The 22,065-nt window shown below is 41.6% G+C and overlaps 2 protein-coding genes across 2 annotated transcripts in view; one reads left to right on the top strand and one right to left on the bottom strand.

The window, feature by feature from the left end:
- The first annotated feature begins 589 nt into the window (after window positions 1-589).
- On the top strand, window positions 590-9,558 carry mfap5 (microfibril associated protein 5). The gene is made up of 7 exons (XM_037536314.1): window positions 590-677; window positions 2,705-2,778; window positions 2,885-2,914; window positions 3,758-3,793; window positions 5,706-5,793; window positions 5,921-5,994; window positions 6,859-9,558. Exons 2-7 carry the CDS (start codon window positions 2,736-2,738, stop codon window positions 6,960-6,962), a joined length of 375 nt encoding a protein of 124 aa, XP_037392211.1. The 5' UTR covers window positions 590-677; window positions 2,705-2,735; the 3' UTR covers window positions 6,963-9,558.
- Window positions 9,559-13,793: 4,235 nt separating this feature from the next.
- Window positions 13,794-22,065, bottom strand: part of LOC108432353 (adaptin ear-binding coat-associated protein 1-like) — a 12,998-nt gene continuing 4,726 nt past the window's right edge. Inside the window, exons 2-8 of the mRNA XM_017706123.2 lie at window positions 20,736-20,836; window positions 18,143-18,247; window positions 17,963-18,044; window positions 17,680-17,788; window positions 16,252-16,399; window positions 16,021-16,120; window positions 13,794-15,040 (exon numbers count right to left, since the gene is read on the bottom strand). Coding sequence (XP_017561612.2) covers window positions 14,983-15,040; window positions 16,021-16,120; window positions 16,252-16,399; window positions 17,680-17,788; window positions 17,963-18,044; window positions 18,143-18,247; window positions 20,736-20,836 — 703 coding nt within the window. The 3' untranslated portion in view covers window positions 13,794-14,982. The remainder of the gene's footprint in view (window positions 15,041-16,020; window positions 16,121-16,251; window positions 16,400-17,679; window positions 17,789-17,962; window positions 18,045-18,142; window positions 18,248-20,735; window positions 20,837-22,065) is intronic.

Genomic DNA, 22,065 nt, shown 5'->3' with positions numbered 1-22,065 from the left:
TGTGTGCCGCATAAATGGATCACAGGATTCAGATGAATTCTTGACCAAAACAAGCCATGCCTTTCGCTCAAAGCCCAGCTAATCAATCTCAGGATGCGTTACAAGACAAAGCAGTTCACTGGGAAAGACACACATAGTAGAAGAGGAAGAGGACCAACAACACGATGACCAATCAGAGGAACCACAGAGATTCACACTCCTACTAAAAATAGACAATTAAATCTATTTGTACCTCAATTAATTTGCTAATAGCTCAAAGTTTCATATCCCTACTCCAAATAGATAAATAGACAGACCGATAGACAGACGGACAGACAGACAAACAGACAGACAGATACACAATAGATAGATAGATAGATAGATAGATAGATAGATAGATAGATAGATAGATAGATAGATAGACAGACAGACAGACAGACTTTGCATTTTAAAGTATTGGTCATAACTGGTCGGTCAGTGGGTGAATGATCTCTCTCTCTGCCAACAGCACAATGCTTTTAGCAAACCCTGTTAGTTCCCACATTCAGTGATTCTGGGAACATACTGACCCAGAGAGAGAGAGAGAGAGAGAGAGAGAGAGAGAGGCGGAGGGAAGGAGCAGGGAGGAAAGGGAGAGAGGGAGGAGAAAAACAAAGGACGAAAGATTCAGACAATAAAAGGAGCAACAAAGGAAATTTGTGAGTATTAAAGATTATTTGTGAAATTTTCTATAGAAGCCATTAAATTCTCTCACGCCACTGAACTCCTGGTGTAGGTTTTATCATTCAACTCGCGACGCTGTGAGGAGAATTAGTGTTTACTGTAACAGAGCGAGCTGTTAGCAAGAGTTTACCATATTAGTTACATTATTATTATCATTATTATTGTCATTATTATTGTTGTTGTTAAAGAGAACAGTATAGGCTTTATTAGACAGAGAGGCTTAAGCTAATGTAAAAACCTCAAAACTGTTAATGATGTCAAAGCTGTGGGGAAAGAGGTGTGTGTGTGTGTGTGTGTGTGTGTGTGTGTGTGTGTGTGTGTGTGTGTGTGTATGTGTGTGTGTGTGTGTGTGTACAGACAAAGGTTTAGGAAAACACATTCTTTAGAGTGAACTCATGTCTTGGACTCCAAATGCTTACTGACACAACATGTGCCAGCGGGGAGAAATAGAGTCAGAAACAGAGAAGGGAGGAAGGGAGGAGAGAGAGACAGAGAGAGAGAGAGAGAGATTTGGATGGAACAGCTGTAAACGATATCCTTTAATTACTGAAAATCATGCACATGGCAGTAAATATAAGTGATTGTGGATGAGTTAGGTGCAGGATGAACTCATGTCTTCGCTCTCTGCACATCTGTTGCTCTGCCTCACTCACTCGGCCTTCATTCTACTTCTCCACAATTCTCTAAACAAAACACGACAATTTGAAAAATGGTCTATGAAAGTACACTGTGGCAAAAAGAACAGTGCTTTTTATACTGTTGACTGTAACACAGGTGTGGGCTAATGTGAAGTTTAGGGGATAAAAGAACATGAACACAGTTTTGGGCCGATTCTAGCTTTCCTACCAGGCAGATGTTGGGCATGTGGGCCAGAACAGAGCCAGATGCCGGAGAACGTCATACAGTTTTGCCTCATGTCCATATTTATGGGAACATTCTGGTGTGAACGTTGTAAGCCAACAATATATTTGGGCCACATCCATTAGTTGTGTTTACTTTACGGTGTGTGGGCCAACTTTGGGCCAAGGACCCAACCATATACTGGGCCGAGAATATCCTTGAATCCCAAGGATGGGCCAGACAAAGTTTCCTAACTGGGTTGCTCTCACACATCAACATCACCAATCGCTCAAATCCTGGAAGTTTTCCATTTAGTGTCTAGTACGACTCTAACATCATGTATTTTTAATTATGCACTATACTGCCAAAAGTATTCACTCGTCTTCCGTCACACACACATGAACTTGAGTGACATCCCATTCTTAATCCATAGGGTTTAATATGATGTCGGCGGACCCTTTGCAGCTATAACAGCTTCAGCTCTTCTGGGAAGGCTTTCCACAGGGTTAGGAGTGCGTTTATGGGAATTTTTGACCGTTCTTCCAGAAGCGCATTTATGAGGTCAGACACTGATGTTGGACGAGAAGGCCTGGCTCACAGTCTCCACTCTAATTCATCCCAAAGGTGTTCTATGGGGTTGAGGTCAGGACTCTGTGCAGGCCAGTCAAGTTCTTCCACACCAATATTTGCATATGCATATACCAATGCATATTTGAAAATGGGCAGGGATATCTACATATGCTAATGTAGGACATATATTTGAAATCCATATATTGCCACATATCAAATTTCCGTATGAATTGTGAATGTAAGGGAATAAAATGGTGATTAAAGAACTAATATGTCTGTAATATGTATAAAGCACTTAAGTGAGCACTGACCTAGTTAACTTAACTGAAGTGCATTGTATTGCACTTAATTCTGTGTTTGCACTGACTTTTATTTCTGGCAGCCCCGGACTCGTAATCTGGACTCTACCCTACTTGCACTAGCTAGGATACTTAGTCTAAGTGGACAGCACTTTTGTAAGTCACTCTGAATAAGAACGTCTGTCAAATGCCATGAATGTAAATGTAAATGTAATGAGCAGAACTGGCTGTCAGACAAGCTTTTAGATGACCCTATGGCTAATTCTCTTGGACTGTGGCCTCTTTCTCCTCAGCTCCTTTCCTGTAATCGGTCAGCACGGCAAGATGGGCAGCTACCCAACCGCTGTGCTTCTGTGTTGTTTCTATGGTAACGCCAAACGGTCCAAACACACATTACGTTAATTAGTGCTAACGAAGGATTATTTGTTCTCCTTGTTCAACAAACAGTTGTTGTCCGGTTGTTTTTTCCACAGGATTCGTCGCTGTCTGGGCCCAGGAGACAGGTAGGCCCGACTTTGATCAGCGTTTTTATTGAAAACATCCCTGCTTTTTCAAAAATGAAAGATTTTATTGCGCCACTTTGCTTAGTGTTTCAAACGTATTGCTTACTCTGGAGACCAGGCCATTCGTAACTCCTCATGGTTGTGATGTCACAACCGTAAACAAACTTAAATGCTCAAAGTGAAAATACGTTAACGCACCCCTTGCAAGGAACAACGTGAAATATAACAAAACACGAAATATTTTTGTAGCGTACAGTATAAGCCGTAACTTTCACACAGGCCACATTTGATTTTTTATCTACACACTGATTGGCCACTTCATTAAAACCACCTCCTTGTTTCTACACTCACTTCTATTCCACTCTTACAGACTGTAGTCCATCTGTTTCTCTGCATACTTTGTTACCCTGTTCTTTAATGGTCAGGGCGCTGGACTGTACATGCAAGGAGGTGTACTTAACGACGTGGCCAGTAACTATGCATCAAAATGTTTAGAATGTAAGTTATTTTCACTTAAAAATCTATAAAACATGTAATTTGGTCAGGGGAACATGACCACCCATGCAGCCTATAGCAGTTTAGCCCTGTCTATTACTGTAAAAGTGATGTGGAGCGCTGTTTCTGTAGACAGGGGTCTGTAGGAGTGGGCGATGTGGGAAAACGATCAAACGTTGTGCTGTTCATGGCTGTTGGGAGGCGAATGGATCAGCATATCCTTCCAAAAGATCCACACATCACAAAGAACAGAATATAGGCCCTTTAAATGACTGTGTATACTGTATCAAGCTTGTGTGGTTGTTAGTGTTTTTAGCTGACTAACGTATTGTTATTTTTCTGGAACAGAGCTGCCGTACTTAGAAAATGGGGAAACAGCAACAGGTCAGTGCATAGCACACACACACACACACACACACACACACACACACACATATATATATATTGTGTTGGTCATCCTCTAGTCCTTCATCAGTGGTCACAGGACGCTGCCCACAGAACGCTGGATATTTTTGGTTGGTGGACTATTCTCAGTCCAGCAGCAACACTGAGGTGTTTAAAAACTCCAGCAGCACTGCTGTCTGATCCACTCAGACCAGCACAACACACACTAACACACCACCACCACGTCAGTGTTACTACAGTGCTGAGAATGATCCACCACCCAAATAGTACCTGCTCTGTGAGGGTCCATGGGGTCCTGACATACTAAAATACATATATTTTTGTAAGTCTTTTTTTTAAACAATCTTCCCTTTATTTCTTTTAAAGTGATGATGAAAGATTTAGATTCATCATGAGTTCAATTCTTAAATAACTATATTCAGTAATGCTGTCCCACATTTTTATGTCCTTACCGAAACACAAGAGTTTTAGTATGCGGGCGGGGCCTTATTTTAGCCACGCCCCCTGCATTTTAGAGCTGAAAGTGATGCTGCGTCCCTGTCCCTCACGGCCACATGGTGAGCAGTTTGATCGCATTGTTTTGAAGTAAATGTGTCTGAAAATCAGTGTGTAACATTAAGAACGGTCACTACCGAAACACTTTTCTACAATAAAGTACTTTTTTTGTGGTTTTAATGAAAAATATGATGATTTTATATGTGTACAGCTGTTTACAGCTAGCTAACATTTTTGAGTTAAATGAGCTAAAATGGACCAAATGTTTCAGTAGTGACAGTTTCGGTAGCGACTGTTTCGGTAGTGACTGTTTCAGTGGTGACTGTTTCAGTAGTGACAGTTTCGGTAATGACTGTTTCAGTAGTGACAGTTTTGGTAATGACTGTTTCAGTAGTGACAGTTTCGGTAATGACTGTTTCAGTAGTGACAATTTCGGTAGTGACAGTTTCGATAGTGACTTCCTGTAGTCACTGTTTCAGTAGTGACAGTTTCGGTACTGACTGTTTCAGTAGTGACAGTTTTGGTAATGACTGTTTCAGTAGTGACAGTTTCGGTAATGACTGTTTCAGTAGTGACAATTTCGGTAGTGACAGTTTCGATAGTGACTTCCTGTAGTCACTGTTTCAGTAGTGACAGTTTCGGTACTGACTGTTTCAGTAGTGACAGTTTCGGTAATGTCTGTTTCAGTAGTGACAGTTTCGGTAGTGACAGTTTCGGTAGTGACTTCCTGTAGTCACTGTTTCAGTAGTGACAGTTTCGGTACTGACTGTTTCAGTAGTGACAGTTTCGGTAGTGACAGTTTCGATAGTGACTTCCTGTAGTCACTGTTTCAGTAGTGACAGTTTCGGTACTGACTGTTTCAGTAGTGACAGTTTCGGTAATGACTGTTTCAGTAGTGACAGTTTCGGTAGTGACAGTTTCGATAGTGACTTCCTGTAGTCACTGTTTCAGTAGTGACAGTTTCGGTAATGACTGTTTCAGTAGTGACAGTGTTGGTACTGACTGTTTCAGTAGTGACAGTTTCGGTACTGACTGTTTCAGTAGTGACAGTTTCGGTAGTGACAGTTTTGGTACTGACTGTTTCTGTAGTGACTGTTTCTGTAGTCACTGTTTCAGTAGTGACAGTTTTGGTACTGACTGTTTCAGTAGTGATAGTTTCAGTAGCGACTGTTTCAGTAGTGACTGTTTCAGTAGTGACAATGATTATGATTGCATACAAAATGGAATGTTCTATCATTTGTTTTAATAAAATAAACATAATTAAGATGTGGAGTCACTGATTTTAGTCAGTTAAAAGTTCTCAAAGTGTTTTTAGCTCTACTGACTCTGAACCCGTTCAGTAAAATGATCCATATTTAAAGAGAAGCAGGTCTGTGAATGTGACTTTGTCTTATAGACTGTAGGGAGGAAATGTATCCATGCACTAGGATGTATTCCGTCCATCGCCCTATAAAGAGATGCATCCACTCCCTCTGTCTTTACAGGTAACACACACACACACACACACACACACACACACACACACACACACACACACACACACACACAGTGTCTGTATGAAACAGGCTGTGAGCTGTGATGTGCAGTAACACTGTAACCCTGTCTCCTCAGTCTTCCTCGAGTCTACATCATCAACAAAGAGATCTGTGTGAGGACTGTGTGTCAGCAGGAGGAGATTCTGAAGGGTAAGAGAACCACACCACAGTCACAGCCCTGCTGAAAAACAATCATAGAAACCATTAAAAGTGTCTGCTGGATCCTAGTGGTGTTCAATATTCACTGGTATTCTGTATTGTCCTGATGGGTTGATATCACAGAGTAAAGGACTCTGGGTCTGGACCCTCACAGAGCAGGTACTATTTGGGTGGTGGGTCATTCTCAGCACTGCAGTAACACTGACGTGGTGGTAGTGTGTTAGTGTGGTCTGAGTGGATCAGACACAGCAGTGCTGCTGGAGTTTTTAAACACCTCAGTGTCACTACTGGACTGAGAACAGTCCACCAACCAAAAATATCCAGCCAACAGCGTCCTGTGACCACTGATGAAGGACTAGAGGACGACCAACACAAACTATGCAGCAGCAGATGAGCTGTCGTCTCTGACTTTACATCTACAAGGTGGACTGATGAGGTACGAGTATCTAATAGAGTGGACAGTGAGTGGACACAGTGTTTAAAAACTCCAGCAGCACTGCTGTGTCTGATCCACTCGCACCAGCGCAACACACACTAACACACCACCACCACATCAGTGTTACTACAGTGCTGAGAATGATCCACTACCCAAATAGTACCTGCTCTGTGAGGGTCCATGGGGGTCCTGACCGCTGAAGAACAGGGTAACAGAGTATCAGAGAAACAGATGGACTACAGTCTGTAACTGTAGAACTACAGAGTGCAGCTATACGGTCAGTGGAGCTGATAAGATGAGTGTAGAAACTAGGCTGCGGTTTTATTGAAGTGGCCTCACTCATGCTTTCTCTCTCTCTCTCTCTCTCTCTCTCTCTCTCTCTCTCTCTCTCTCTCTCTCTCTCTCTCTCTTTCCTTCAGCGGAGCTTTGCAGAGAGAAGTCTGGGTGGCCCAAACGAATTAAGAGGTCAACCAAGAAGCGCTGTCGCCATGGAAAAAATAGAACATGGGCGAACAAGGACTAAAGCAAACAGAGAGAGAGAGAGAGAGAGAGAGAGAGAGAGAGAGAGAGAGAGAGAGAGAGAGACGGTTGCAAAGAAAGACCAAGAACGAGAGATTTTAAACATATAGATAGATAGTTTAAGTCTAAGCCTAAGCTAAAGACTAAATGGTGAAACACCACTGGCATTCCAATATAGTGCTGGAATACTCCAGCACTTTCAATCCAATCTCCACGTGCTGCCCCTGCGTCGTACTTAGAAAAGAACCAAACCCCACTCAGAACTGTCTTACAGTAGAAGTCAATGGGCAGTTGCTGAATTCTACGCATAAACATTTGAAATGTGTGACTATATGATGAAAATCAGAAACTCCAGCTGTTCCACTGTAAGAGTACAACTGCTTTCCAACATTGGGTTAGACACTCCATATTACAGGTGCTTTCACTTTCCCTAAGTCTGGCTTTAGACAGTGAAACTTTAGTTGCTTGAAACTTACATGAAATTTTACTACACTTAATGTAATGCATAATGTAAAGCATCCCGCAACTCACTTCAAACTTAGCCGCAAGAGTTGCAACCGTATCATCAACTAGGTTTGTTTCATGAAAATTTTGTTACAGGCAACTTACAGCATGCAACTAGTTGCATGAAAGTTTCACCATGCAAACTCACAACATGCAACTAGTTGCATGAAAGTTTCACCGTGCAAACTCACAACATGCAATTAGTTGTATGAAAGCTTCACCGTGCAAACTCACACCATGCAACTAGTGGCATGAAAGTTTCACCGTGCAAACTCACAACATGCAACTAGTTGCATGAAAGTTTCACCATGCAAACTCACAACATGCAATTAGTTGTATGAAAGCTTCACCGTGCAAACTCACACCATGCAACTAGTGGCATGAAAGTTTCACCGTGCAAACTTACACCATGCAACTAGTGGCATGAAAGTTTCACCGTGCAAACTCACAACATGCAACTAGTGGCATGAAAGTTTCACCGTGCAAACTCACAACATGCAACTAGTTGCATGAAAGTTTCACTATGCAAACTCACAACATGCAATTAGTTGTATGAAAGCTTCACCGTGCAAACTCACACCATGCAACTAGTTGCATGAAAGTTTAACCATGCAAACTCACAACATGCAATTAGTTGTATGAAAGCTTCACCGTGCAAACTCACACCATGCAACTAGTGGCATGAAAGTTTCACCGTGCAAACTCACAACATGCAACTTGTGGCATGAAAGCTTCACCATGCAAACTCACAACATGCAATTAGTTGTATGAAAGCTTCACCGTGCAAACTCACAACATGCAATTAGTTGTATAAAAGCTTCACCGTGCAAACTCACACCATGCAACTTGTGGCATGAAAGCTTCACCATGCAAACTCACACCATGCAACTAGTGGCATGAAAGTTTCACCGTGCAAACTCACAACATGCAACTTGTGGCATGAAAGCTTCACCATGCAAACTCACAACATGCAATTAGTGGCATGAAAGTTTCACCGTGCAAACTCACACCATGCAACAAGTGGCATGAAAGTTTCACCGTGCAAACTCACACCATGCAACAAGTGGCATGAAAGTTTCACCGTGCAAACTCACACCATGCAACAAGTGGCATGAAAGTTTCACCGTGCAAACTCACAACATGCAATTAGTGGCATGAAGGTTTCACCGTGCAAACTCACACCATGCAATTAGTTGCATGAAAGTTTCACTGTCTAAGACTAGTGTAGTCTTATCTGGAGTTAATGCTGAGATTATAAACTTTTCTGAACTGCTATTCTGTCCTAACTGAAGCTGACATGGTGACTAAAGAGATGAGTTAAGACGTTTCTGTAACACATCTCCTGGTTTTTAATCTTATTTGTCATGCAACCCATAGCGCAAGAGCTTTTTGGCATATTTGCAGTTTTAGTTTAAAACCAGTAAAGCGAAATGCACAATGCAAATCATTGTCTCTATGGTAATCAGGTGGAGCCTGTGAAAAACTCCGCCCACACCATTTTAGTTGTTATGAAATATCGAATTTTTCTCTCTAGATAACTCGTCCCCCTCTAAAAGAAACAATTGTGCATATTTACAGCCAAATTTATAAGCCCTTATTCTGCAAAAATACGTATTTCACTTTACAGACTGGGCCACTTGTCACTGACTTCTACGATAAACGTATTTTGTTCTTTTCTAAATGGAAGTGCTAAGCTGAAAAACGCTGGAGTACTGAAGTGAATTTTGGCCTTCAGTTTTCCTTTTAACCGTAAATGAGCTGCATTAGAGTCTCTTCAGTGGAAAATCCATAATTGTACGCATTTTATTCATCGCTTAGGCATGTAGCTAAAGATGAATACTTAAGATGTTTTATGTGAGTGAGCATTTTTTTGAGTGTTTTCGTTTCTTTTCTTATTATTCTACCAGCTGTGTGAATTACCACAACCAGTACTGTTCATATTCTTCATAACGATCCTGTATCTTCTTTCGTGAATACGACTTGGACGGTTTACTGAACATGTTCATGTATGAGGACTTAATTCATCTTATAAGTATTTCAATACTGTGTTATCCTTTCATATCAGTCAATGTAGCAAATAAAAAATTTTATTATTATTCTTACGTTGCTTTTTTGATCTACACACTCACTGTCCAGGGAATTTGGTCCCCCACTTTGTATCTACACTCACTGGCCCTTATTCAAGCTGCGTACAGTCAAGTCCGATTGACTGACTGCCAATTTCACTGATACACGTCAGTGTAAATTTGAGCGTAATAGTTCAACAACCAGAAAAATGCTAGATTTACGATTAGCCAAAGTCAAAACTATTATCAGTATTACATGTAGTATCAATACCCATGAAATTAGAAACGCTAATATGTGCACATTGATGAAAACAAATGCTGCATCCATTCCATATCCTATTTAAATGCCTATTATCACATTTTATTCCTTCCACCCATTGTAATTTTAGCACTATACAGTTTGGTCAGTAGGGGGAGCCATGCACTCACTGTTCCACCTCAATCTCCGCCTATGAGCACAGCCATTGGCTCACAAGCTGCTGAATTGTGTCATTTTACTGGCTCCCTACCCAAACAACTGCATGAATCAGGGCCTGTTTGGTTCCAAAAAGTTGGGACAGTGTGTGAAATGCAAAAAAAATGGGTCACTGACACGGCATGCAAAAAAAAAAAATTAATAAATAGATGAAAAATATCAAATTATCAACAATACCTCTTATATGTTAAACAAACATCAATGTGTCCATAAAAAAATGGTCATATAAAATTCTAAACAAAAAAGTCTGGCATGATTTTATGTTACCACATTGCTGTCGCAGTCTGTCCCAGCCTGCAGCCGATCTCACGATCCTTCTTCCCATCACTTGTGAACAAGACCCTGAGATACTTAAGACTCCTCCACCTGGGGCAGGACCTTTCCCCTTACCTGGAGTGGACATGCCATCCTTTTCCAGGCTAGGAAAAAGGGCTAGGTTTCACGATGTTGTCACGTTGAAATAAGCTTGGACATCCCTGAAAAAGATGGCACTTTGATCTTTTAGTGACCCCCCCCCCCCCATTACAATGACAAAGCAAAGCTTTTGAACTTTACACTGGTAACAATTTGGATGGTCATTTTCCTCTTTTGTTCGGAGAAAAGACATCCAATATTTCCATAATCAGATGAGCTCGAGCCCAGAGAGGTTGGCAGCGTTTCTGGATGCTGTTGACCATATAGTTCAGTCTTAGTCTGTATTTGTACCTGCAACGACAGATGACATTTACTGATGTTTTATTAAAGTAATCATGAGTCCAGGCTGTGATATCCATCACTAAAGCATGCTGGGTTTTTTTTAATGTTGTGACGTCTGAGGGGTTGAAAGCCACAGGCATTCAGTTGAGATTTCACATAATGCACCAACATATTTTTCGGAAGTTTATAATTGTAAAACCACAAAGTGAACCCACATGGTAAGTGGACCTGACAAATGGGGCAATGAGTGTAAATACTATTTAGATGTACCTTACAATGTAGCTTAATAACGTGAGTATATATTGTGTATAATACATGACAAGGTTTAGTTTCATAACGGTTGTATTTTGTGGACAGGCCTCTCAAGCAAAAAAACTCATGATTTTTTTTTTTTCACTTTATGAATGTTTTATTTGTTATTACACATTTGTTACACAACATACACATATACACTATACAATATTTTGATTTTCTCTACATACAGCAAGAATGAACAGACAACAGGATGAGGGAAGAGGGCAAATACAACATAAAACAACAACAACAAAAAAATTATGAAATCAAAATTTGAAAAATTCCACAAATTCCATCCCGGCAAGAAATAAATATCATTAAAGTCGGTTACAAACATAAAATGACACATAACACAAGGTAAAACATTGGAACTGCACATGATACACGTTTTTCATGAAACACACACACACACACACTTCTTTATGTGCGTAAAATTTGGAGACACTAAAAAGTCAAGAGCACCACTGCAAGCCATCGTAACTCTGACCTCATGGAAGACAGACGAGCGCTACAGTTCAAAGATTTAGAATCACCGTTTTCAGTAACACAAAAGCAATTTGTTTGCAGTTAAATGTATAAGATTGTTGTCATCATTCGTCCTGAACGACCTCGAGTTCTGAGTTGCGTCCAAAATGATGATCTGAGCTGTAAGAGATTCCAAACTGACTGAAAAGCTGCAGTTCTAATAAAATTAATATCCAGTATTAAGAATTAATTAACATCTGGAATAGAATTCTACTAACATGAACATCAAGAACAAAATGATTAAAAATCTAAATTTATAACAAAGTCCTAATAAAAATAACATCAAGAACAGTAAATACAATGAACAGTCTCACTTTATTTGGATAATCCACTATAGTTCCCTATAGATTATCTACAGATGTTCAAATTGTTAACAGACTATCTGTTGAAGCTCAGTTGATTCTAAACAGTGGGGTTAGGGTTAAGACCAGGGTTAAAGCTAGGACCAGGGTGAGGGTCGGGTTTGGCTTGAGGTTAAGGTTAGGATTACAGCCACGGTTAGTGTTAAAGAAAATTTAGTAGGTATTTAGTTGAATGCAACATAAAAGTAAATTAAATATCTACAAAGTATCTAAAGTGGGCCGTCCAAATAAAGTGTTACCAAATTAACATCAATAATTAATTCTAATAAAATTTATATGAAGAATGAAATTCTAGGACAACTAATATCCTGACTTCATTCAACTAAAATTACTATCCAAAATAAAATTCGAATCAAATTCATATGCAGAATAAAGTGCTAAAAGAAAAAAATATCCAGAATGAAATTCCACAAAGTAATTGAATGTCCAGAGTGAAATTGTAATAAATTATATATCCAGAAGGAAGTGCAAATAAAATTAATATCCAGAATACTTTGTACTTCAAAAGTTGTGAGATACACAGGAAAATTTGATCGTAAATTGTTTAATATTTATAAATTAATAACTTCTTGGTTTCCCCAGGAAACTGAAATATTCCTAAAAATAAATGTAACTAAATTTTAAATACTATTTGTTGTTGAATTTGCATTATTATGCAAGTTATTACACTTTCTAAAACAACAAAAATGATTACTATGATAAGTGATTCCAAATTTTTAAACGGTAGCGTAACACATAGAACAATAATGCTATGAACCTTTTCAGTGCTTTAAAACATTAATGAGTGCCTGACTTGGTCCTCAGCTAATAGGACTGATTGCATACAGCCAGGAAACAGCTCAGCTCTTATTATGGAGAGCTGCGTTTTACCACAAACACACGTTCAAATACGTTACTGCACATTTTCACCACTAGAGGGCGACATAACTTCGAAAGAAACAGCCGAATTTGGGAAACTATTAGAAAATAAATGTTGCCATAACTAACTTGATCAACTGATTTCTGTTAAAGTACATAGATTTACAAATATACACAAAATCTATATATTATATCCCTTTTTCAGTCATATAAATACACTTTTTTCACATTTACTACACTGACTTGATAACTGAAAATAAAACATACGACCCAGAAAAACGTCCACTGGACTGAGAAGAAACGGTGAAACAGAGAAAGACTGAGTGTTTGCGAAGGAAAGAGAAATGGGCATAAATTTCAAGCAATAATCCGACCAAAATCAAACGTACAGTCAATCTAAACTCAAAACTTGAGCGGAGTTGAGCTACTTATGACAATTCATAGGACACTGTTATCTATTAAACTGGACAAGTACATCACAGTTAAATGCAGTAGGAATAGTAATAGTACAGGTAATATACTACAGTACAGTATGGGTAATTACTATAACAGCAGTAATAGCAGGGGTGCTTTTCCATTACATGTTCACAAACAAGACCTGAGCCAAATGGGAACCAATGGAATTTATGGTTCTAGTTGTCGTGGTAGTTCTAGGTCACTTTTGAAAGATAACTGGAACCATCACAATAACCACGATTAATGACGTCTATTGTCTTTTTGGTCATTTCATGCAGCTCTAAAGCTTCTTATTTGGCTAATGTTGCTTGCTAGTTAGCTTATCGGCTAATATGAAACGATGCACTGTTCTGCCGTCGCTCTCGCAAACAACTAGAACTGCACATAATCAAGTGTAGAATCAAGCAAAGCTTCCGTTTTCCTGTCGAGTGTGAAGATATGAGCAAAAAATGCCCAATCCAGCGTCCCGGGTATCGGCCCACTGGCTTGATAAGGTGCCCCCCCCCCCCCCGCTGACTGAATGCCACTGCTGCTCCACCCTCGGACCACCCAGATTATTGCCCCTTACACAAGGTCTAACTAATTTTTAAACTCGTCAGATATTAAATGCACAGAGACTTTTATTTTGGAAGATAAACTAAGACAATTATTCCAAAGAGAGAAAAGAAACGAATGAAGAAGCCTAAAATAAAATGATTTTCTCTGAAAATGTTGCTGACGCTGTGCTAAATCGGCACCAGCGCTACAACCAGCTTTATTTACGATATTATTATTAAAATGATGTCCTCATATACGATTTAAACGGGGCAGGGAATGAAGGGAATTAAGGAAAAGTAAGAAAATCGGAATTCTGAAGTGGCATTTTGTCCAACGTTCCGCTTAACCTGCGGTGGGCCACATGGAAAACACTGAGCAGAAATCTGGGATTAGAGTTGGCTTCCTTTAGTGACCTCTTTACACAGAAACATGTCCAAAAATAGTGATCAACACACCGACTTGCACTTATTCACAGTGCACTCTATCGTGAACACACCACACAGACCTATAGCTGATCCTACCGCTGATTAATGTGCAGCATCTGCTGCTGACAGAAGGGTACAAGTGCAATACATACGCAAGATCTGTGCAATATCTGTAATTATTACTGCGCAATATCTACAGTTTCTGTGCGATATCGTCACTACCTGCTCAGAAACCTGCACTATCCATACAACTGCGTGTGTAAACTGTCAATTTGTACAGTTTCTTAATTCTATTTTTAGTTTTTATATTTTTCTGCTAACAGACGCTTTGTTTATTTATTTATTTCTATAGTATATCCTATATGACGCACATCTTTGCCTACTCACTGCTCTTTATCTGCTTACTGTGTGTTCTGCTGTAACAGTGCAAATTTCCCCCGGTGGGACGATAAAAGTCTAATCTTCTCATCTTACTGGTGATTTAATAGTGATTAGTGGCTTCATCTGTGCCAGTCCTGAGCAGGTACCAAACGCCATAAAACTGGAACCTTCTGCACCGGGTCGAGAATCGATAGCAAAAGCTGAGCTCCAGTTTTCCGGCGCTGAAGGTTCTGGTATTCCGCGCAGTGGAAGCAGGTTAAGCAGGTCTATCGGAGAAACACTGAAAAACAACACACAGTTTGAAGCCAACTTAGTTAACTAATCAGCTCTGGTCCATTTTAATAGATAACCGTATTTCATACAGTTTTAGCCAAGACATCCCTTTAGTTGTGGGCTTCAGTATGTGACGAGCAACTATGGCGAAATAGAGGAATGTAAATCACACTCAAAACTGGACCCAGTCGGTGGAGGAAGACTCCTGCTTCGCCGGCTGAGACGACAAACTGAAAGGGAGAAAGAAAGAGAGGGATTGATTCACTATTGGAAGCCCATAACACAGAAACATTCCACCAATTTTCCAATATTCCTGCTTAATTAAGCAGTCAAGATGAGTCAGAGTGGTTCGGTGTGAAATACCCGTCCACCTCTAGAAGCTCCCTCACAGTTTGACCATCATCACCAGTAGGTTCTCTGGTGGTTCTGGATGGTAAATAAAATGGCTATATTTGTGTTGGGGTCATGGCGACGTCTGGTTCCCATCACCACCACTGTAAGGAAATCTGAACCATTTCACCCCAAACTTCTCTGAATGACTCTGTTTACATCTGAGTGACTAAACTATGTAGAATTGACAGTCATGGCAAGGCCTGTCCTCAGCTGACAAACGCCGACTGCCTTGACGTCAAATTTTAATTCAGTGTTAAGCCACCATCAGCCACCAGGGGGCGACAGAAATGTTTCCAAGTCCCTATTTGCAATTCATTCGGATCCAAACCAACGCTACAATTACAGCATTTATAATGCAAGCTAAACATTTACATAACATTTTAGCTGACAGTACAAAGGCTTGACCCTACGAACATGTCCTTTTCACTGACCACAAACTGACTAAAGACATTTTAATGAAGGATTATTAGTGTCTTCTATCAGCAGAATAAATACAGCACTGCACAGTTTATGGGCCGTGGCATGCTGGGAGAAAGAGCTTATACTCAGGATGCTTAAGGAAAATGGCAAAAAAAAAAGTTTTAAACACGTTCCAACAGCAATATCCGACGTGGTAACAAGAACCATCAGTTATTTCTGCATTAGCACATGACACACATAACACTGTCTGTCCAGTGTTGTTTGTACTGCCTTCACTGTTTGTTGCTATCATATTATTCTGGTATGAATGCAATACAGTTGGATTAAAGCGCCTGGTTTGAAATCTAAGTGACCCACACATGACGAATGAACAGCATTGCTAAGTCCTGCACTTTACCTGTCAGATGTAAAGTCACCCCACAGGTCAGCGTTTGTAGCGGGAGCGGTTGGCTGGACCTGACTGTCGGAGTTATTGCTGTCCAAGTCTAACAAACAACCTGAGGACAGGAGCCGGGAAATGAACACTGGTCAGTAGAGAACATGTGGAGACCCTGTAAACAAAATCAGACCCCGCTACACTCTCTTATTTCACCATCACTGAGAAATTCATCAATAACGTCGGGTTTACCTGTGTCGCTGCTTCCGGTCAATGGCTCTGTGCTGTGACTGGAAGATGTAGCTGTAGGTGGCGGAGCTATCTTGCCACCGGGAGGAGGCGGAAGGAGTCCAAACCCACCTGAACTTTGGGGACGGGACTTTTCTTTTCTTTTGCTTTGCTGAAAATAAAACAGAAATTCCCTTTGAAATTCTGATATTTGCGATTCCACTTGGTTCCTGACAGCCAGGAACAGCACAACGTTTAATCGTTTTCTCACACCTTCCACTCCAATAACTCAGGAAAAACACTACATCACTTCAGTCAGAACAGGTAGGCCGGATGAGCGGGGCCAAACTTTTGTAGACTGAATGGGCGGGGCCAAACTGTTATAGACTCAATAGATGGCACTAAACTCCTATAGGCTCAACAAGCGGGGCTAAACAGCTGTAGGTTGAATGGGTGGGGCTAAAGTGCTGTATGCAGAATGGGCGGGGCTAAAGTGCAGTTGGCTGAATGGGTGGGGCTAAAGTGCAGTTGGCTGAATAGACAGGGCTAAACTGATGCAGGCCTAATGGGTGGAGCTAAACTGCTGTAGGCTGAATAGGCGGAGCTACACGGCTGTAGACTGAACGGGCGGGGCTAAAGTGCAGTTGGCTGAGTGGGCGGGGCTAAAGTGATGCAGTCTTAATGGGTGGGGCTAAACTGCTGTACAATAAATGGGCATGGATGGCAAAGCTGCTGTAGATTTAATGGGTGGGGCTAAACTACAGCTGGAAGAATGGGTGGGGTTAAACAGCTATAGGTTGAATCGTGGTCATATGTAAACACGGCCATGGTTTTGATTAAGGGTGCAACGATCGCCACAAAACTTCAAAGGCAGAATGCCGACCACTGATGGCTACCGGACACATGTCCACTGAAGGCTAACTGGTGTGAAAAAAACAAAGGCACCGCAGCACTTACAGTATAAATCGAGCTTGTACTCACTGATACTCAGCATGCAGTAGGCTAGCCAGTGTTTAACTCTAAAGTAAACCTGGGACAAAAACACAGGCCTGATGTTTCTACAATATCAAAGTAGTAAGCAAATGCTCCAAGTTTCGCCTGCATGCTACCACCCCCAACCCTGGGGTTTCTGGCAGTGGTCTCGCACATCTTAGTGGTAAGGCACCAAATCACTGCGGTGTTGGAAATATGCCAATGCCGCAGCCCTAGTTATGACATCACAACCATGATGAACACAAACGAACAAAGGTTTAGCTTCCACATTTGGGCCGGAGAGTCAACGATGCATTCTGAAACTAATCTAACAGCACAAGATAACAGCAGGGAAATTTTCTACGGTTTTTCTACGGACAAGGTCCTTACACTGCTTTGGCTTTGCTGTTCCTAAGGCACTAAAAGCCTTCTACTCAATGAACAGCAACGTTAGACAGGTTAAGATGACAGAGTATTTACCCCGATGTTAAGAGTGATGGTCTGGCCTTCTTTGAAGCCCAAGTCTAATTTAGGGCCTGAGTCTGGAGCCAGAGCCTGCTTACTGAACTCGTTATCCTGCTTTACCCACCTGAGAGAGAGAGAGAGAGAGAGAGAGAGAGAGAGAGAGAGAGAGAGAGAGAGAGAGAGAGAGAGAGAGAGAGAGAGAGAGAATCATTTTCGGAATGAGACCGACATTGCAAGTCATATTTGACACATGCTGTGACTTAATATCTCTATAAAGAAACGAGAACATGAAACATACTTAAAGTGGTCCTGCAAAGCCACGTTGAAATCGAAAGCGTCCCCCCGGTCCCCGAACCCGATGCCAATGAACGCACTACGACCTGAGAATGAAAACGGGCGGGGCAGAAAGTGGGGGGGGGTGATTTCGGTTCCTGATTTAAAAACCTGCAACAGAGATTTTTCATTCTCTCTAACTCACCGCTGTCGTCCTGAATCCGGAGAATGAAGTAGCGACTCGAGTCGCTGACGGTCTCTACTGCCACACCGGGATACTGTTCCACTGGGGCTTGGGCAAACAGCTCCCCTACAGGGCAAGAGGGAAACTGCATGAGTGGAATTTCTACACTCACGTGAATGTTAGTAAAAGAAATGAAAAGACTAGACTTCTGCAGTTCTTGACGCCTTGCGACTGAGTCTAGTCCTGAACGCCGACATCAAAACAAATCCTCCGTGATGGTGCCATTAGCGGGCGAACTAACTCGCTAACCATAGACAATGGAAACGCAAATGACTCGTGTGGTGGCAGTGGGGTGACTTGTGTGCTGTTGTGGTTAGCCAAGGAGCTAACGTTGTTGTTAGCCAGCTGGCTAACTTGCCTACCATAGATGGTAACAGCACAATAATGAATATAATTATATCAGATAGCAATATACCTGCCCAGACACAGCGCTGCACACGGAGTCGTACCAAAAATGTGTGGATAACTGGCGTGGTAAGGTCAAAGTCCTTACAGAATGGCCATCTTTGCCGTAGCCCTGAGCAGGTATTTTCAGTCTTTCTAGACCGGACTATCTCTTTAAATGGGGAAAGACCTATAAACTGAAATTAAACAACATACTAATCATTTCAAAAATGTATTTGAAATCACTCATTAAATCTGGAAAAAAGTTTGTACCATTACTTTTTTTTGTTGTTGTTGTTGTTGTGGCTACTGTGCACACCACCATAATAGGGAGGAGGCTTTTCCTGCTTGCGGTGTAACCAGCAAGCCTATTGGCTCATTCTACTGAAAGGCGGGACTTTCCACATAAACAGACACCATGCTGAGCGTTTCGAACTTTCCTGAATTTTCCAACCAGTGACCGGTCCAGAGCTGATTCACGAGGAGCCTGGCCACTTCCTATTTCCCCCATTATATCAAAAATATAATGGGGATCCAGATTTAATGAGTGATTTCAAATGGCTCCAGCACCCCCCCCCCCCCCCTCAACGACCCTGACAGAGAAGCGGCTTGGAAAAAGGATGGATGGATGGATATCAAAAACAGGATTGATAATCAGCAGGGGGCGCCCGCGAGTCAGCCCTACATTCCTATACTCCTACTCCTATAGCTCAAGTTTAAAAGCTCTTAAAAATATGTATGTATTCTTTTACATGAAACCATTTCAGTGTCTATAAACTATGATTTTGCTCAAATGCCCCATATCAACTCATTCGTTTTGGACTAGAGCGCCCTCTAGCGTTTGAGAAACCCGGGAGACACTGCAGAGCGTCTCTACAAGTTCTCTGACCAGTCTCCTCTTCTTTATAATGTCTCTGCTTGTGTGCAGCTGCGGTTAGCCATGGTAGCTAACATCGCAGTTAGCAAGCTGGCTAACTCGTCTAGCAGTAAAACCACAAAGTGATTTAATGTGTGAGGCTGTCTATTAGACTCTTTCACATGTGTTTATTTACAGTCAGTAGGGAATAAACGCTGAAAGGTCGTTGATCAAAACTGCCCCATCCGATAAACACTACTTAAAGCTAGGAGAAAAGACAGGAGACAGTCGAGCTCTTGAATGTCACTGAATGACAGGATTAAATGAGTTCAGGACAACCTGGAATGCAAGAAGTAGAAAATACAACCAGCGTCCGAGGCTGAACTTTGGAGGTGTGGAAAAGACATCAGTGCATTCAGCGATGCACTGAAAGTGTCCTGAAAAGAAAAGAAGCTGTAATAAAGGCAAAAGCCGGACACACGAAATACTCAAAAAAATGAAAAGAGAAATAAAAAAAGTTTTCCTGATGTTGAAAAATGAATAAATCTGGGTTCATTTTGTTGTTTTGACTGAAAATGAAATGAAGGGTGGTCTCTGCTGCACTGTGGATCAAAGGAAAACCACAATAAAGTCTTGAGTGTCGAAAAAAAAAAGGTTGGTGATTAGACACCAGTTCATTTAGCGTTTCCTTCATTCTGGACCGGAACGAAGGTGAACACAGCCAGAGCCGTAGCGCTATTGGTGGACGACAAGAATTTGAGTGTCAGAGTTGAATTCAATTCAATACGAGTGAACTTCATTCATTCATTCACTGCAGCATGAAAATTGGCTGGCAAATCCAAGTCTGTCTGGGCCACTATGCAAATGAAAGTTTTGGCAGCTGGCATTGGTTAATATTCTATAATATATGCCAATTATAATATTAGCCATATTGGGGGGCAGTCGTGGGCTGGAGGTTAGGGAAATGGCCCTGTGACCGGAAGGTTGCTGGTTCGATCCCCAGAGCCGACAGTCCGTGACTGAGGTGTCCTTGAGCAAGACAACTAACCCCCAATCGCTCCCCGGGCGCTGTGGATAGGGCTGCCCACCGCTCCGGGCAAGTGTGCTCATTGCCCCGTAGTGTGTGTATTCACTAGTGTGTGTTTCACTGCACAGATGGGTTAAATGCGGAGGTGGAATTTCCCCGTTTGTGGGATTAAAAAAGTATCACTTAACTTAATTAGCACGCTATTCTGCTATGCGCTTGTATCCTGACGGCGATGTGTTGGTGAGCTGCTGTTGGTTGGTGGGTGTTTAATATTTCCCTTCTCTAACCTGAAATCTTGTCCTCTAGCTTAATGTAGGCAACCTTCCCCCTGGCCGTCACCCTCATTCGACCCGTCCAATCAGGAGTGTCCAGCTTCCAGTCCGCCGCCCTGCACAGCACACACGTACATACAAATACATAAACAAACAACCAGAGCACTGTGGACGTGCGTAGGCGTGGCTGGATTTAGCAGACGTGTTGTGTTATGGTCGTATCCCTGACAGGAGAGTGAATCAGCTGAGTGAATGCGTTAAACGTAGTAGAGCATTTGATGACATGCAGCTTGAGATGACGCAAGAGAACAAGTAGGGATGCCTGTAACTGTAGAACCACAGAGTGAAACTACACGGTCAGTGGAGCTGACAAACTGGACGCTGAGTGTAGAAACAAGGAGGAGGATTCACCGTTACGGCTGATCAGCGTACGTATTAAACTGTCATTTTACGTGGCCGACCACTTCGTGGCTGAGTTGCTGTCGTTCCCAATCGCTTCCACTTTGTTATAATCCCACTGACAGTTCACTGTGGAATATTTAGTAGTGAGGAAATTTCCCGACTGGACTTGCTGCACAGGTGGCGTCCGATCACGGTACCACGCTGGAATTCACTGAGCTCCTGAGAGCGACCCATTCTTTCACTAATGTCTGTAGAAGCAGTCTGCAGGCCTAGGGGCTCGGCTTTATACACCTGTGGCCATGGAAGAGACTGGAACACCTGAATTCACTGGTTTGGATGGGTGGGTGAAAACGTCTGGGAATATAAATGTGTCTCCAGAATTGTAACTTTACAGGAGAAGGAATAAACCTACCCTACTTTTAATGTAAGGCAACGTAACCAGAATTATTTCCGAGTTATTCTGGGTCGTTTCTTTGGGTCCATTCATCATGAAATTTTAAAAACAATGTAAAGGGTAACTGAAAAATGACAAAAACAGAAATATGTCTGGTTCCATTGACTTACATTAAAACTAAAGCATGTTTTTTTTCCTTCTCCTGTAGACAGCGTTTTGGAGATGTTTTGTTTTGTTTCGACAACAGTGAGATTATATATATATATCGCTTTCTGTGACAGACAGAAAGAGAGACAGACAGAGATAGAGAGCGAAAGAGATAGAGAGAGATAAAGAGATAGAGAGAGACAGAGAGAGAAAGAGACAGAGAGACAAAGAGAGAGAGAAAGCGAGAGAGATACAGAGAGACAGACAGAGAGAGAGAGATACAGAGAGAGAGATACAGAGAGAGAGATACAGAGAGAGAGAGAGATACAGAGAGAGAGAGATACAGAGAGAGAGACAGAGATAGAGAGAGACAGAGAGAGAGAGAGAGAGAGAGAGAGAGCG

Source organism: Pygocentrus nattereri, chromosome 3 (assembly GCF_015220715.1).
Source record: "Pygocentrus nattereri isolate fPygNat1 chromosome 3, fPygNat1.pri, whole genome shotgun sequence".
In the NCBI taxonomy this organism is placed as follows: Eukaryota; Metazoa; Chordata; class Actinopteri; order Characiformes; family Serrasalmidae; genus Pygocentrus; species Pygocentrus nattereri.
Note: the sequence above shows the minus strand (reverse complement) of the source record. Positions and strands in the feature narration are given on the sequence as shown.

What these genes read in the sequence shown, in the direction of transcription:
- mfap5 (XM_037536314.1), top strand. Translation starts at nt 2,736, where the DNA reads ATGGGCAGCTACCCAACCGCTGTGCTTCTGTGTTGTTTCTATG. An exon ending in AAATGGGGAAACAGCAACAG is followed by an intron (nt 3,794 to 5,705) that starts GTCAGTGCATAG and finishes TTTGTCTTATAG; the next exon opens with ACTGTAGGGAGGAAATGTAT. An exon ending in GCAGGAGGAGATTCTGAAGG is followed by an intron (nt 5,995 to 6,858) that starts GTAAGAGAACCA and finishes TCTTTCCTTCAG; the next exon opens with CGGAGCTTTGCAGAGAGAAG.